The sequence below is a fragment of the Oncorhynchus mykiss genome, chromosome 9 (genome assembly GCF_057628025.1).
Source record: "Oncorhynchus mykiss isolate SJ-2025 chromosome 9, ASM5762802v1, whole genome shotgun sequence".
NCBI classification, from domain to species: Eukaryota; Metazoa; Chordata; class Actinopteri; order Salmoniformes; family Salmonidae; genus Oncorhynchus; species Oncorhynchus mykiss.
The window spans coordinates 15,779,162-15,797,317 of NC_143030.1; the positions used below are offsets into that span (position 1 = coordinate 15,779,162).

At 43.2% G+C, this 18,156-nt stretch overlaps 1 protein-coding gene across 1 annotated transcript; it reads right to left on the reverse strand.

The window, feature by feature from the left end:
* Positions 1–320: 320 nt before the first annotated feature.
* Positions 321–4,022, reverse strand: LOC110532921 (fucolectin-like). Its single transcript, XM_090185676.1, has 4 exons — positions 4,008–4,022; positions 3,601–3,866; positions 776–1,006; positions 321–480 (listed from the first exon to the last, which is right to left on the reverse strand). Exons 1-4 carry the CDS (start codon positions 4,020–4,022, stop codon positions 321–323), a joined length of 672 nt encoding a protein of 223 aa, XP_090041802.1.
* Between the last annotated feature and the right edge of the window lie 14,134 nt (positions 4,023–18,156).

Below are 18,156 nucleotides of genomic sequence, written 5' to 3' on the forward strand. Positions count from 1 at the left end.
ACCAACTTGCCAAAACTGTAGTTTGTTAACAAGACACTTGCTGAGTGGTTGAATAGCAAGTTAATGACTCCAACCTAAGTGTAGTAGGGCCTGAAATAAGAGTTCAAGAATTCAGTTATTATTACAATCTCTATACAAGGTATAAATACAACATTAGAAGTGTGACTGCAGAAGCAAGTCACACTAATAAGAATATGACAGAAATATAGAGTGATGTTCCTGTTAGCAAGCACATTACTTATACTTCCAGAGCATTGATGTTCTGATATATAAGCATAACGTACATGTTACTTGATGATGAATGTGAAGAGTGATGACAGTTACAGATGATTACCTGCAGGAAGGCCGTAAACTTCCACCTCACACAGAGTGAGAATCTTGTTCTGTCCAGGGATCACAACAACAACATAGCGACCGTCCATCTCATTACACTGGAACGTGTTGGTCTCTCCTGCTGGGATGTGGAAGATGACATCACATCTGAAAGATAGAGAGAGGGATAGAGGGGGAATGAGGACTCTACAGTGTACCACAGAGAATACAGTAATTCTGTTAAATATATAACCGCTGAATAGCTACAGAAGCATGGTTCAAGACCAATGTATCCAATCTCCTTCAAGACGGGACATAAAAATGTACTGATGTCTATTTGTCACCTGGAGTTGTTGATGCCGGTGTAATACAGACACAGAACAGATCCAGAAGAATGAAGACCATATCTGAACACCGACAAGAGAATAAATAAATATGTACACATGTCTACAGTATGTGTCACCTGGGGTTGTTGATGCCGTTGTTCTCCAGTGAGTTACCGATGCGGATCTCAGCACCATCAAGTCTCTCAGGACAGGACAAGTCTCCTCTGTTGGTGATGGTGACAGCTGTCACTCTGTACAGATCCAGCAGGTCCACTCTCCACCAGGGGTTGGTGTTAAACACAGTGCTGCTGCAGGATCCACCATAGTTATAGTTAGAGTTGCGGTTTCCATCGATGAGTTTACTTGGACTATATTCCCAATTAAAAAGGGAAGACTGAGCAGCCACTCCTCTCAATGCCACGTTGTCTGTTTGAGTGACAGAGACAGATATAATACACAGGTTTATTCATGCAAACCGTAGCCATACATTTTGCAACTGAAAACGTTTGACAGGTCAGTTCAGATTAGTCCCTCCCTGTGTCGGCCATTTTGTTCCATTTGGTTCCTAGTGAAAACACCTCAAATATATAGAAATACCCCCTGCACACACACCTGCCTGCACCAACATTATCAAATGTAATTAGTAACCGTTAATTGTGACATTAACTGAACTAAATGTATTATTAGGCCTAGGTTCTGTCACAGTGGCCAATACTGATACTTAATTCATTGATTAGTTGATTTGGTTTGTTTGTTTTTGTCTGTTTGTCTGTCTGTCTGCTTTATTAAAAATGCATTTACCTATCTGCATGGTGACCCTCCAAAAGAGTAGGAAGATCCCTGTAAAACAACAATATTATGAATGAATAATATTATGAATTTGTCATAGAGAATAATATTGTGAATACACTTTAACATTATATGACAAATTGTGTAACACGCTATAGGGTAATGCTGATCATTAAAGATCTCTGACTTTTAGATGAAAGGCTTGGGGTCAACTCAATTTCCATTTCAGTCAATTCAAGAAGTACACTGACATTTTAATGATCTTTTCAATTCTGATTGGTTCATTTGAAAGCTACAGGACTTGTCTTTTTGCAAATGGAACTAAAATCTTCCTGCTGACAATGTCATAAGAATCTCTTAGAGTTTAACAGGTTAATTGGAATGTGGTGTTCTGATTTGACAGGAACTGAAATAGAATTGACCCTAACCCTTGTAGGGATTTAGTTCTCACCAGAGACAGGGATAGCTCTCCTACTCCACTCCATGGATCTGGGATGTAGCAACATATTCATCAGTCAATATGAATTAATAACATAAAACATTTCCCCCTTTTAATTATGAGTTAATATGATCTATTTCTGGACATCCAACACCTGCCATGTATAGGATGTGGATGTACTATTCTTGTCCTTTTCAGCATTAGACATTACCACACATACCACCACAACAATAACCTTTTATTAATGTGATAATAATCTATTTATTTACTTATATCATCATTCTTTTTATAGTATTAGCCAAGGTTTTGAACAATAAAACAGTATATCCAAACATAAATAAAGATACCTGTATTGACAGGTCTATCTTGTCCTCCGGTGACTTCTTCGCTCCTCTCAGTGTGTCAATGGTGTATTGGAGGCGAAGTCAGGTGCAGGAGAGCAAAGTATAATGAACAGGCGCACTTTTATTATAGTTCCAAAAACGAGAGCACTCCATAAATCAAACACGCTCAAAAAATGGAACATAAAAGTAAAGCGCATAACATGAAACAATTACACACAAATGGATATATGAAAAATGGAGCGGGGATGGCTAGAATGCCGGTGACGTCAATCGCCGAAAGCCGCCCGAACAAGGAGAGGAGCCGACTTCGGCGGAAGTCGTGACAAAGTGTGTGTGATGGATCTTCTTCTTCTCGTTCTCTTATTATTCCCTCTGTCCGGACAACATTCAAACCTGGGTCATGTTCATTAGGACACACAGCAGAAAAAATGTAGCAACTTTATGCAAGGGGATTTAAAAAAATAAGTGTTTGTTATTGGATAAGTTCAGGTAGTAACTCCCTCACAGTTTCAATCTGTTTTCTTTCCATTGTTGCCTTATGAATACAACCCTGTATTAGCCAATCAATGGGAAGGTAAGGTGAGGTTTATTTGGTTAGCAGTGGTCCATAGCACACCATCCCGTGTGTGTTTGTATGTGTGTGTGTGCGTGTGCGTGCGTGCATGCGTGTGTGTATGTCTACTGTTAGTCCATGGATCCGGAACACGTGCTGGACCATGAGCTGGTGCAGCATGTCTCTTTGGCAGAGGGTAGCTTGGGGAGAGGAATGAAGTGGGAGGCTTTGGAAATCCGATATGCCACGGTCAGGATGGCGGTGTTGCCATCAGACAGGGGGAGACCTGTGACAAAGTCCAGGGAGATGTGAGAACAGGGACGGTGAGGGACAGGCAGAGGTTGGAGGAGACCAGCCAGAGCTTGTCACAGAGTCTTGTTCTGAACCATTGTAGGCAACCAAAAACCAGGGTCCGACGGGAGCCTGGGTGGCAGGCAAGCCTGGAGGAGTGGACCCACTCCAGGACCTAGGAGTGGACCGTGCCAAGAATGAACATTTGGATTATCTAGGCCCCACCTGGGGTTCGGCTGGGAATGCTGCACCTCACAAACATGATTCCCTATTCCCCATCTGATTGCCGTCGCCAGGCACGAAGTGAGAAGGATGGTCTCAGGTTCCGGGGTAGTATCCGTGGGGCTGTAGCGGCGTGACAGCGCATCCAGTTTGACATTCTTGGATCCCGGCCGGTATGAGAGGGAGAAGTTGAACCGGGTGAACAGTAGGGCACACCTAGCTTGCCTGGAATCAAGACGCTTGGCGGTGCAGAGATATTCCAGGTTCCTGTGGTCAGTCCACACAGTGAAAGGATGTTCCACCCCCTCCAGCCAGTGTCTCTACTCCTTCACCGCGAGAAACTCAAGATTCTCCACGTCATAATTCCTCTCTGTGGCATTGAGGCAGTTGGAAAAGAATGCGTAGGGATGTAACTTGAGATCCAGGACAGACCGCTGGGTCAGGACAGCCCCCAGTCCGACATCAGAATCATCGGCCTCCACCATGAACTGGTGGGACGGGTCAGGATGAATCAAGATGGGAGCTGTGGTGAAGCGGTGTTTGAGATCCCGGAACACCTGGTTAGCAGCTGGGGACCATGTGAACGGAACCTTGGGAGAGGTGAGTGCAGACAGGGGGGAAGCCAGGGTGCTGTAGCCCAGGATAAAGCGGCGTTAAAATTTGACGATTCCCAGGAAACATTGGAGCTGTACTCTGGACATAGGATGGGGCCAATTCACCACCGCTCTCACCTTCCCGGGATCCATCTGTACACCCCCTGTAGAGATGATGTAACCCAGAAAGTGGATGGTGGATAGATGGGATTTGCATTTCTTTGCTTTTACAAAAGATGGTTCTCCACGAGGCATTGGAGAACCTGTCGAACATGGAGCACGTGTTCTTAGGTGGAGCGGGAGAAGACGAGGATCCTGGGCAACCGAGCCTCCAGGAAGACGTCTCGGGGCAGGCTGCACTGACTACAGGCAATGGGTGTGGTAGAACGGGCTCCAGCCCATGATGGCACCGGCAGACCAGTCAATGAGGGGATTGTGTCGGAGGAGCCAGGAGAACCCCAATACCACAGGAACCTGAGGAGACTTAATGAGCAGGAACTGGATCGTCTCGCTGTGGTTCCCTGACACACGTAGGTTGATATGGATAGTATTGTGGGTGACCCGGCCTACAGAGCACCCGTCTAGTACTCTAACGTCCATGGGAATGAATAGCGGCTGAGTGGGGATATCCAGCTCGAAGCAAGGTTTGCATCCATAAAGCTCTCACTGGCCCCAGAGTCGATGAGTACCCGGAGAGATTTAGACTGGTTCCCCACAGCAACATGGCAAGAAAAGGGATGCGAGTAAGGGGAGAGGAAAAGTTATGCATATTGCCCACTAGAGTACTCGCTCCTACCGGTGAGCCTGGTCTTTTAGTGGACAGCCTGTAAAACCGTTCAGCTGGAGACAGCCTCGCTCTGCCTAGTTGCATGGGCTCGGGAAGAGGTGAATCGTCAGTCTTCGGAGGCTCTCGGGGGAACTCCAGTAGCCTTGTGTTCTCTCGGCAAAGGAGCCTTCGGAGACTTCCGGGATACCTCGGAGGCGAGGTGGAATCCTTGGACTGGCGAGTGAAATCGAATCTCCTCTCCTTCCTTCGTTCTCGTAGTTACCCATTGATCCAAATGGTCAAGGCGATGAGTGAGTCGAGATCCGTCAGTAGTTCCCGGGCTGCAGTCTCGTCCTTTACTCGAAAATGGGGGGCCCTGAGATAGAAAAGCCCAACAGGTTATGGAATCTGCAGCGTAGCGCTCCGGAGGTGGTAAGTAGGGTTCTCGGGACACTGGGGTAGGCTGGGAGATTATGGGTGTGACTTGCTGCCCAGTGGGGAATCTGCAGAATTGCTCCAACAAGGTATCGAACGCCTCGTTTTGTCAGGGTATGAAGTCCCTCCATAAGACCTTGAAGTAACTCCTTGTGTCTTCCAAGGGTGGCTCCTTGCAGGGAGACAGCATTGTGGAGCTGATCTGAGTCTGCTGGGTCAGTCATGGTCAGTTCGTACTCAGGTTTCAGATATGGCCCAAATGCAGACAGTGTCGAAGAAACAAACGTTTATTTCTAGTACAGGAGCAGGCAAACGGCAGGTCAAAGGCAGGCAGAGGTCAGTAATCCAGAGAGGGTGCAAAAGGTCCAGAATGGCAGGCAGTCTCATGGTCAGGGCAGGCAGAACGGTCAAAACCGGAGAAGGAATAGAAAATAGGAGCAAGAATAGACAGGAGCAGGGGAACAAACGCTGGTAGGTTTCACGAAACAAAATGAAATGGCAACAGAAAAACAGAGAACACAGGTATAAATACACCGGGGATAATGGGGAAGATGGGTGACACCTGGAGGGGGTTGGAGACAAGCACAAAGACAGGTGAAACAGATCAGTGTGTTACAGTCTCAGCTTCCCTAGCTCACCATTGCCAGTGTACCGAAGCCGGATAAAGGACTATGGCTACGTTTGCATAGGTAGCTCAATTATGATCATGTTTTCACTAATTGGTCTTTTGACCAATTAGTTCCGATAAAGATCTGATGTGATTAAGACCACTTAGTGGAAAAAATATCAGAATTGGGATACCTGTGTAATTGCAGCCAGTGTGGCACAGCATAAGACAGTGTTTCACAAACTTGACCCTAGGGACCCCAAGGGCTGCAGGTTTTGGTTTTTGGCAAAAACCAAAACCTGCACCCCTTGGGGTCCCCAGGACCGAGTTTGGGAAATCCTGGCATAAGAACATGTAGGACAGGGGTCTCCAAATCTGTTCCTGGAGAGCTACCCTCCTGTAGGTTTTCGCTCCAACCCCAGTTGTAACTAACCAGGTTCAGTTTATCAACCAGATAATTATTAGAATCAGATGTGCTAGATTAGTGTTGAAGTGAAAACATTCAGGATGGTAGAGCTCCAGGAACAGTGTTGGAGAGCCTTGATGTAGTTCCAATATGAAATATGTTTGGATATGTTCTATCACTCTTAGAAATTTGTCAGCCCTTATGGATTCACAGAATAAATGTATGCAAGCTGTACAGGGCTCTGTATCATCAAACAGATGCTAAACATACAGATTGACAAATAAACAAACTAAAATACAGGAGAATGTACATTATTTAATGCTCAAGAGAACTGGGAAATGAACAACAATGTTATATGGTAAAAGTAACATACAAAAACCATTTATGTACAGTGTAGTACATTCCTGTCCGAGTGTGTCTCAGGTGTAGAGACAGACAAGTGCAGAGAACTGTATCTAATGTGATTTACCCAAAGGTGTTTGCTGACATCTTGTCTTTTTCAAGTCTTCTCTCATTGATCGAGACAGGTGGTTGTCCACCCCAAAGTGCTGCATGTCATGATGACTGAGACCTGTCTCGATCACGATGGTGGCGCACATATTGTTGGATTACTTTATGGAGCAAAAAAAGTATTTAATTTCATAATGGAGCATTTTCTAAAATCAAACTGACAGACCTTTTATGAGACTCCTGTTTCTCCAAATCGAGGATGAAGACCGCATCGCTAAGGTTGGTAGAACATTCTGTGCTACACCAAACAGTACCTATACTGTATCTTCCAGTAACCTGGTATAACAATCTGTAGCTAAAAGAACTGGTGATCACAGATGATGGGAGAGGTGGTCATTATGAAATTGTAATTCCGAAGAAACATGCAGTAAGTTCAGGGAATATGTAGGTAATAGGTAATGTTGTGGGAGGAGTGTGATGCTCAAACTGCCATTCAGTTCCTGATCAGTCATCTGCTTGAAATCGAGCATAATGTCTAATCCCTCGAGAGGGATACAGTTCACGGGATACAGTTCTGCTACAATGACGCATGTAAAGGCCTTCTGTTTCTGTATCTAGAATACAATTCAGGATGATGCCCAGGTACCACACGATATCGTCTGGAAGACAAAAAACAAACAAAATTATACTCTATTGTGCAGTTTGAACAACAGTTGAACCGTGCCAGCAAAACATCAACATTAGGGTAGACTAGTTGAACCTACATGCATGTGCATAGGCACAGAGAATACATTTAGAACAATATCTAGCCTAATAGAAAGAAATGGGGTATAACCCTCACCCTTTGCAGTGACCAGACAATACAAATGAGCCTAGGTAGATAGGCAGACAGTATCTACTATACGTACAGCCATGTCTATCAAGTATGCCTAGGCAAATATGTTTTATAGTACCATTAGCTTCAGTTTTATAGATTTACAACAGTAAATTGTTGTACTATTGATTCTCCTCACTATTTGCTAGTAAACTTAGCTAGCCTGCTTGCTGGATATCCAATACAATACAGATTTACATCTATTTGGATCTGTTTGGAATCCTGTTTTGCGTCATGCCTATAATTTTGTGATTGAAATGCATCCAAAGTCATAATCATATCCAATGTCAACCCTCGTCAATTATGTTACATAGGTAGCTAGTAAAACGCTTTGCTAACAAGTTAAAATGCTAGGCGTGGCACATAACAAGTTAGCAGGCAATAAACCTAGCTTTAGGTGGCTGGTTGTAACGTTGTAGCTTGCTGTTTAGTAGCTATCCATATCGAAAATTAAAAATAGAAGAGGTTTTACAATCAAAACACAATATATCTTCTATTTTTAGTCATAGATATGGCTACCGGCAACATAAACTCACCCCATTCCGTACAAATGTGCGCAACCGCGACATTCAAACAAGGCTGCAAAGAAAACTAATGGGACTGTAGCGACTGTGTTTACTTCAAAATCTGGGGTGTGAGCTACGTTTCTATTCAAGAGTTGATCGACATGGTAATAGCTCTATAATATTGGAGAAAAGTTGAAAAAACGGACCCTTCGTTACATCGTGACGGGTCATGTCGTAATGTACAGCACGCATAAAGCAACTATTTCTAAGATAACAAACAGAAACATATTTTGATTTCCCACCACTGTAACATGTTAGCCAGCAATCCACAGTATGGGTTTCAGTAGATAAACTAGAGTTAGCTAGGTGGCTTGCAGGGAAAATAACTTACTTAGCTAGGCACCGTTTTTGTCATCTGCCCTCTTGGTGCTGGCATCGGCTGTAGCTGAGCATCTAACGTTAGCTAAAGCCAACTCTTTGTTTCGAATCCTCTTCTTCAATTCCCCCAGATTGAAATTTCCCTTCAAGTCAAAACTGTAACTAGGCCACTTAGGAACATTCAATGTTGAATTAATAAGCAACTCCAGTTAATTTTTGGCCTTGTGTTTTAGGTTATCGTCCTGCCGAAAGGTGAATTTGTCTCCTAGTATCTGTTGGAAAGAAGACTGAACCAGGTTTTCCTCTAGGATTTTGCCTGTGCTTAGCACTACCCCCCCCCCCCCCCCCCCCCCTTTGCCAATGACAAGCATACCCATAACATGATTTAGCCACCACTATGCTTGATAATATGGTACTCAGTCATGTGCTGTGTTCGATTTGCCCCAAACATAACTCTTGTATTCAGGACATAAAGTGAATTTCTTTGCCACATGTTTTACTGTTTTAATTTAGTGCCTTCCTGCAAATGTGATGTATGTTCTGGAATATTAATGTTCTGTTCTGGCTTCCTTCTTTTCACTCTGCATTTAGGTTAATATTGTGGAGTAACTACAATGTTGTTGAGCCGTCCTCAAATTTCTCCTATCACAGCCATTAAACTCTGTAACTGTTTTAAAGTCGCCATTGGCCTCATGATAAAATCCATGAATGGTTTCCTTCCTCTCCGGCATCTGAGTTAGTTAGCAAGGATGCCTGCATCTTTGTAGTGATTGGGTGTATTGATACACCATTCAAAGTGTAATTAATAACCATACTCAAAGGGATATTCAATGTCTTGTCGTAGCAGAATCAGAATTAGTTAGGTACCATTGATAAATAATATGTTTTATCTACTTTCATAAATATGCTTAAGTGGGAGGAGTCACTTGGGGCCCAGAGAGGGGAGAGTTCAGGATTGTCTTCATATGTGAGGGTATCTGTTAAACCATGTGAAGGAATGGCGTGATTAATGGGGAACCAGTTAGTTGGCTCCACAATGTCTGTACACCAGTCACTCCCTACTTTTCTCATTGGGGGGAGGAGTATGGCAGTGTCTGGAACCATTGTATGTCCCCTCTGATGTCGAAACTTATCTTTCATAGTATATGACCTAGAGGCTCACTACTCTCCTTGAGTTTGTCCAGGAGGAGTTGTATTTAAGATGGGAATTTCTAGAATTTGCGAGTTGATATATGCCATTGGATGAGATAATTGTTTTGTAATATGAAGTACCAAGAACGAGAAGTAGAACCTCGTCTTAGAGAGCAAACTGAACGATAATTTATAGCTAATGCTGTCTGGCTATGGGATACTCCTCTCTCTCATGTAAAAGTATTTCTTTGTGAACAGTTCCTAAGATCTGTGGTTTGTCATGTCGACTAGGGGGTGGATCTTTGCTATAAAAGATCTCAGTTGCCATTATGTTGACACTCTCAGAATTTATTTATAGACACTGAATTGATCTGAGAGTCAAAGGGCTATGGTGAAGCTCATATTATTAAAAGATTACGTTTAAAGTATAACTCTGACTTGTGTGTGGTTTGTAAACTCTCCTTTCACTTAGTAATACAGGAAATTACCACGACAGTCTGCATTTAAAACAATGTTAACCCATTTTTGCTTGGCATTAGAAAAACTCCCTGGTCTTGGTGGTTGAATCTGTTAAGCACAATTTTACTTGTGAACTTATTTAGGCTAGCCATTACAAAGAGGATATGCCTCCTCCCCAGCCATGTCAAGGGGACAAAATATGGTCCTCTAATCAATTTCTGTTTTTCATGGACTCTTGGAAGATTATGCCCCATTGGGGACTAAAATAGATTCAAATTAACAAATTCCTCTGCCATGTTGACAACAATAGTAAGAGATGGATAACTTGCTGAAATATTTTCAAAATAACTTTATTTCTTTTTTGAAAGATAAGCTTGAAATGGGCATGGTGTAATTAACTCAACAACCTTAAACACAGATCTAAGTTTAGATTTCTTAATGAACCTGAAAATCAATAGTTATATCTGGTGTTTTGTCAAAGTTAACTGGCTAACTGAGTCAGGTTACCACGCTAGGGGTGGGATTATTTAGTTACACTTTCATTATTCGGTGTCAGATGTATATTTTAGTTTTCCTGGAAATGGTGTGACAGAAAGAACACTGCAGTATCACAGTAGTTATGGTCTATCATGGTCTTATGAATACTGATATTTCTCAGGTTATTTCATTTATTCATATTCTATATAATGTTCATACATTAATTACATTCTTTCCCAACTCGGTCTCAATGTACAGGGGAGTACATCAATTTGTAGAGAATTTATGTCACACATTTCTATGGTTTCTGCACAATTAAATTAAAACACCTAAAGCTAAGCTTCTATTTAGAAAAGACCAGATTGGGTATACTGCCAAGCAGAATCAATGCGTTAGCCACAAACAAGCCTAAATATTCTAAAATAACTATATATTGTAGAAAGATAAGCTTGAAATGGGCATGGTCTAAACCAAAAACATAATGTACCTGAAAATCAGTCTTTATTTTGGTTGTTTATCAAAGTTGGCTGGCTAACTCATTGGTGCTGCTTTTGTAAGTCAATAGAATGCAGGCTTGCAATAATATACTTGACTAAACCATGTTCATTATTTGAAACAAATACATGTTGAAAGGAATAATGTTGTTGATACAAACATTTAAATACATGAAAACTTCAATGAATCGCCCGGCATTTATTTGCTTATATCACTGAACACAACAGCCGCATATTAGATACATGCTTCTATTTACAGTTGAAGTCGGAAGTTTACATACACCCAAATACATTTAAACTCAGTTTTTCACAATTCCTGACATTTAATCTGAGTAAAAATTCCCTGTTTTAGTTCAGTTAGGAACACCACTTTATTTTAAGAATGTGAAATGTCAGAATAATAGTAGAGAGAATTATTTATTTCAGCTTTTATTTATTTTATCACATTCCCAATGGGTCAAAAGTGTACATAAACTCAATCAGTATTTGGTAGCATTGCCTTTAAATTGTGGGCAAATGTGGGCAAACTTGGGGCAAATGTTTTGGGTAGCCTTTTGGCCCATTCCTCCTGAGAGAGCTGGTGTAACTGAGTCAGGTTTGTAGGCCTCCTTGATCGCACACGCTTTTTCAGTTCAGCCAACAAATTTACAATGGGATTGAGGTCAGGGCTTTGTGATGGCCACTCCAATACCTTGACTTTGTTGTTCTTAAGCCATTTTTCCACAACTTTGGAAGTATGCTTGGAGTCATTGTCCATTTGGAAGTCCCATTTACAACCAAGCTTTAACTTCCTGACTGATGTCTTGAGATGTTGCTTCAATGTTTCCACATACTTCTCATTATGCAATCTATTTTGTGAAGTGCACCAATCCCTCCTGCAGCAAAGCACCCCCACAGCATGATGCTGCCACCCCCGTGCTTCATGTTTGGGATGTACTTTAGATGTACTTTGATGTACTTTGGTGGTGTTCATCACCGTAAGCAGTAGAATCACCAACATCACCACCATCAGTAGAATCATCACCATCAACAGTAGAATCATCACCATTATCAGTAGAATCATCACCATCAACAGTAGAATCATCACCACCAGCAGTAGAATCACCAACATCACCACCAGCAGTAGAATCATCACCATCACCACCAGCAGTAGAATCATCATCACCATCACCGCCAACAGTAGAATCATTATCATCACCAGCAGCAGTAGAATCATCACCATCACCACCAAAAGTAGAATCATCACCATCACCACCAGCAGTAGAATCATCACCATCACCACCAGCAGTAAAATCATCATCACCATCACCACCAACAGTAGAATCATCACCATCAACAGTAAAATTATCACCATCACCACCAACAGTAGAATCATCACCATCAACAGTAGAATCATCACCATCAACAGTAGAATCATCACCACCAACAGTAGAATCATCACCACCAGCAGTAGAATCATCAACAGCAGTGGAACAGTAGAATCATCACCATCACCACCAGCAGTGGAATCATCATCACCATCACCACCAACAGTAGAATCATCACCATCACCACCAACAGTAGAATCATCACCATCACCACCAACAGTAGAATCATCATCACCATCACCACCAACAGTAGAATCATCACCATCACCACCAACAGTAGAATCATCACCATCACCACCAGCAGTGGAATCATCATCACCATCACCACCAACAGTAGAATCATCACCATCACCACCAACAGTAGAATCATCACCATCACCACCAGCAGTGGAATCATTATCACCATCACCACCAACAGTAGAATCATCACCATCAACAGTAAAATTATCACCATCACCACCAACAGTAGAATCATCACCATCAACAGTAGAATCATCACCACCAACAGTAGAATCATCACCACCAGCAGTATAATCATCAACAGCAGTGGAACAGTAGAATCATCACCATCACCACCAACAGTAGAATCATCACCATCACCACCAGCAGTGGAATCATCATCATCAACACCAACAGTAGAATCATCACCATCAACAGTAAAATCATCACCATCACCACCAACAGTAGAATCATCACCATCAACAGTAGAATCATCACCATCACCACCAACAGTAGAATCATCACCACCAACAGTAGAATCATCACCACCAGCAGTAGAATCATCACCACCAGCAGTAGAATCATCACCACCAGCAGTAGAATCATCAACATCACCACCAGCAGTGGAATCATCACCATCACCAGCAGCAGTAGAATCATCAACATCGCCACCAACAGTAGAATCATCACCATCACCACCAGCAGTAGAATCATCAACATCACCACCAGCAGTAGAATCATCACCATAACCACCAGCAGTAGAATCATCAACATCGCCACCAACAGTAGAATCATCAACATCGCCACCAGCAGTAGATTCATCAACATCACCACCAGCAGTAGAATCATCATCATCACCACCAGCAGTAGAACAATCAACATCACCACCAGCAGTAGAATCATCATCATCACCACCAGCAGTAGAACCATCAACATCACCACCAGCAGTAGAATCATCATCATCACCACCAGCAGTAGAATCATCAACATCACCACCAGCAGTAGAATCATCATCATCACCACCAGCAGTAGAATCATCATTACCACCAGCAGTAGAATCATCACCACCATCAGTAGAATCATCAACAACACCACCAGCAGTAGAATCATCATCACCACCAGCAGTAGAATCATCACCACCAGCAGTAGAATCATCATAACCACCAGCAGTAGAATCATCACCATCACCACCAGCAGTGGAATCATCAACATCACCACCAGCAGTGGAATCATCATCATCCTCACCACCAGCAGTAGAATCAAAAACATCAACAGTAGAATCATCACCACCAGCAGTGGAATCATCATCATCATTACCAGCAGTGGAATCATTATCATCATCACCACCAGCAGTAGAATCAAAAACATCAACAGTAGAATCATCACCACCAGCAGTGGAATCATCATCATCATTACCAGCAGTGGAATCATTATCATCATCACCACCAGCAGTAGAATCATCAACATAACCACAAGCAGTAGAGCCATCACCACCAGCAGTAGAATCCTCACCATCACCACCAGCAGTAGAATCATCAACATCCCCACCAGCAGTAGAACCATCACCACCAACAGTAGAATCATCATCATCACCACCAGCAGTAGAATCATCCCCACCAGCAGTAGAATCATCCCCACCAGCAGTAGAATCATCGTCATCATCACCACCAGCAGTAGAATCATCACCACCAGCAGTAGAATCATCACCACCAGCAGTAGATTCATCACCATCAACAGTAGAATCATCAACATCCCCCCAAGCAGTACAATCATCATCACCACAAGCAGTAGAATCATCCTCATCACCACCAGCAGTGGTATCATCGTCATCACCACCAGCAGTAGAATCATCAACATCACCACCAGCAGTAGAATCACCAACTTCACCACCAGCAGTAGAACCATCACCACCAACAGAATCATCACCACCAGCAGTAGAATCATCACCACCAGCAGTAGAATCATCATCATCATCACCACCAGCAGTAGAATCATCACCACCAGCAGTATAATCATCACCACCAGCAGTAGAATCATCAACAGCAGTGGAATCATCAACATCACCACCAGCAGTAGAACCATCACCACCAACAGTAGAATCATCACCACCAGCAGTAGAATCATCATCATCACCACCAGCAGTAGAATCACCACCAGCAGTAGAATCATCACCACCAGCAGTAGATTGATCAACATCACCACCAGCAGTAGAATCATCATTACCACCAGCAGTAGAATCATCACCACCACCAGCAGTAGCATCACCACCAACAGTAGAATCATCACCACCAGCAGTAAAATCATCATCACCATCACCACCAACAGTAGAATCATCACCATCAACAGTAAAATTATCACCATCACCACCAACAGTAGAATCATCACCATCAACAGTAGAATCATCACCATCAACAGTAGAATCATCACCACCAACAGTAGAATCATCACCACCAGCAGTAGAATCATCAACAGCAGTGGAACAGTAGAATCATCACCATCACCACCAACAGTAGAATCATCACCATCACCACCAGCAGTGGAATCATCATCACCATCACCACCAACAGTAGAATCATCACCATCACCACCAACAGTAGAATCATCACCATCACCACCAACAGTAGAATCATCATCACCATCACCACCAACAGTAGAATTATCACCATCACCACCAACAGTAGAATCATCACCATCACCACCAGCAGTGGAATCATCATCACCATCACCACCAACAGTAGAATCATCACCATCACCACCAACAGTAGAATCATCACCATCACCACCAGCAGTGGAATCATTATCACCATCACCACCAACAGTAGAATCATCACCATCAACAGTAAAATTATCACCATCACCACCAACAGTAGAATCATCACCATCAACAGTAGAATCATCACCACCAACAGTAGAATCATCACCACCAGCAGTATAATCATCAACAGCAGTGGAACAGTAGAATCATCACCATCACCACCAACAGTAGAATCATCACCATCACCACCAGCTGTGGAATCATCATCATCAACACCAACAGTAGAATCATCACCATCAACAGTAAAATCATCACCATCACCACCAACAGTAGAATCATCACCATCAACAGTAGAATCATCACCATCACCACCAACAGTAGAATCATCACCACCAACAGTAGAATCATCACCACCAGCAGTAGAATCATCACCACCAGCAGTAGAATCATCACCACCAGCAGTAGAATCATCACCACCAGCAGTAGAATCATCAACATCACCACCAGCAGTGGAATCATCACCATCACCAGCAGCAGTAGAATCATCAACATCGCCACCAACAGTAGAATCATCACCATCACCACCAGCAGTAGAATCATCAACATCACCACCAGCAGTAGAATCATCACCATAACCACCAGCAGTAGAATCATCAACATCGCCACCAACAGTAGAATCATCAACATCGCCACCAGCAGTAGATTCATCAACATCACCACCAGCAGTAGAATCATCATCATCACCACCAGCAGTAGAACCATCAACATCACCACCAGCAGTAGAATCATCATCATCACCACCAGCAGTAGAACCATCAACATCACCACCAGCAGTAGAATCATCATCATCACCACCAGCAGTAGAATCATCATCATCACCACCAGCAGTAGAATCATCATTACCACCAGCAGTAGAATCATCACCACCATCAGTAGAATCATCAACAACACCACCAGCAGTAGAATCATCATCACCACCAGCAGTAGAATCATCACCACCAGCAGTAGAATCATCATAACCACCAGCAGTAGAATCATCACCATCACCACCAGCAGTGGAATCATCAACATCACCACCAGCAGTGGAATCATCATCATCCTCACCACCAGCAGTAGAATCAAAAACATCAACAGTAGAATCATCACCACCAGCAGTGGAATCATCATCATCATTACCAGCAGTGGAATCATTATCATCATCACCACCAGCAGTAGAATCATCAACATAACCACAAGCAGTAGAGCCATCACCACCAGCAGTAGAATCCTCACCATCACCACCAGCAGTAGAATCATCAACATCCCCACCAGCAGTAGAACCATCACCACCAACAGTAGAATCATCATCATCACCACCAGCAGTAGAATCATCCCCACCAGCAGTAGAATCATCACCACGAGCAGTAGAATCATCACCACCAGCAGTAGATTCATCACCATCAACAGTAGAATCATCAACATCCCCACAAGCAGTACAATCATCATCACCACAAGCAGTAGAATCATCCTCATCACCACCAGCAGTGGTATCATCGTCATCACCACCAGCAGTAGAATCATCAACATCACCACCAGCAGTAGATTCACCAACTTCACCACCAGCAGTAGAACCATCACCACCAACAGAATCATCACCACCAGCAGTAGAATCATCACCACCAGCAGTAGAATCATCATCATCATCACCACCAGCAGTAGAATCATCACCACCAGCAGTATAATCATCACCACCAGCAGTAGAATCATCAACAGCAGTGGAATCATCAACATCACCACCAGCAGTAGAACCATCACCACCAGCAGTAGAACCATCACCACCAACAGTAGAATCATCATCATCACCACCAGCAGTAGAATCATCCCCACCAGCAGTAGAATCATCCCCACCAGCAGTAGAATCATCGTCATCATCACCACCAGCAGTAGAATCATCACCACCAGCAGTAGAATCATCACCACCAGCAGTAGATTCATCACCATCAACAGTAGAATCATCAACATCCCCCCAAGCAGTACAATCATCATCACCACAAGCAGTAGAATCATCCTCATCACCACCAGCAGTGGTATCATCGTCATCACCACCAGCAGTAGAATCATCAACATCACCACCAGCAGTAGAATCACCAACTTCACCACCAGCAGTAGAACCATCACCACCAACAGAATCATCACCACCAGCAGTAGAATCATCACCACCAGCAGTAGAATCATCATCATCATCACCACCAGCAGTAGAATCATCACCACCAGCAGTATAATCATCACCACCAGCAGTAGAATCATCAACAGCAGTGGAATCATCAACATCACCACCAGCAGTAGAACCATCACCACCAACAGTAGAATCATCACCACCAGCAGTAGAATCATCATCATCACCACCAGCAGTAGAATCACCACCAGCAGTAGAATCATCACCACCAGCAGTAGATTCATTAACATCACCACCAGCAGTAGAATCATCATTACCACCAGCAGTAGAATCATCACCACCACCAGCAGTAGCATCACCACCAACAGTAGAATCATCACCACCAGCAGTAAAATCATCATCACCACCACCACCAACAGTAGAATCATCACCATCAACAGTAAAATTATCACCATCACCACCAACAGTAGAATCATCACCATCAACAGTAGAATCATCACCATCAACAGTAGAATCATCACCACCAACAGTAGAATCATCACCACCAGCAGTAGAATCATCAACAGCAGTGGAACAGTAGAATCATCACCATCACCACCAACAGTAGAATCATCACCATCACCACCAGCAGTGGAATCATCATCACCATCACCACCAACAGTAGAATCATCACCATCACCACCAACAGTAGAATCATCACCATCACCACCAACAGTAGAATCATCATCACCATCACCACCAACAGTAGAATCATCACCATCACCACCAACAGTAGAATCATCACCATCACCACCAGCAGTGGAATCAT

Coding starts and splice junctions, on each gene's coding strand:
- LOC110532921 (XM_090185676.1), bottom strand. Junction 1,007..3,600: donor GAGTTTCTCGCGGTGAAGGA/GTAGAGACACTG, acceptor TTGGGAATATAG/TCCAAGTAAACTCATCGATG. Junction 481..775: donor AACGGCATCAACAACCCCAG/GTGACACATACT, acceptor TCTATCTTTCAG/ATGTGATGTCATCTTCCACA.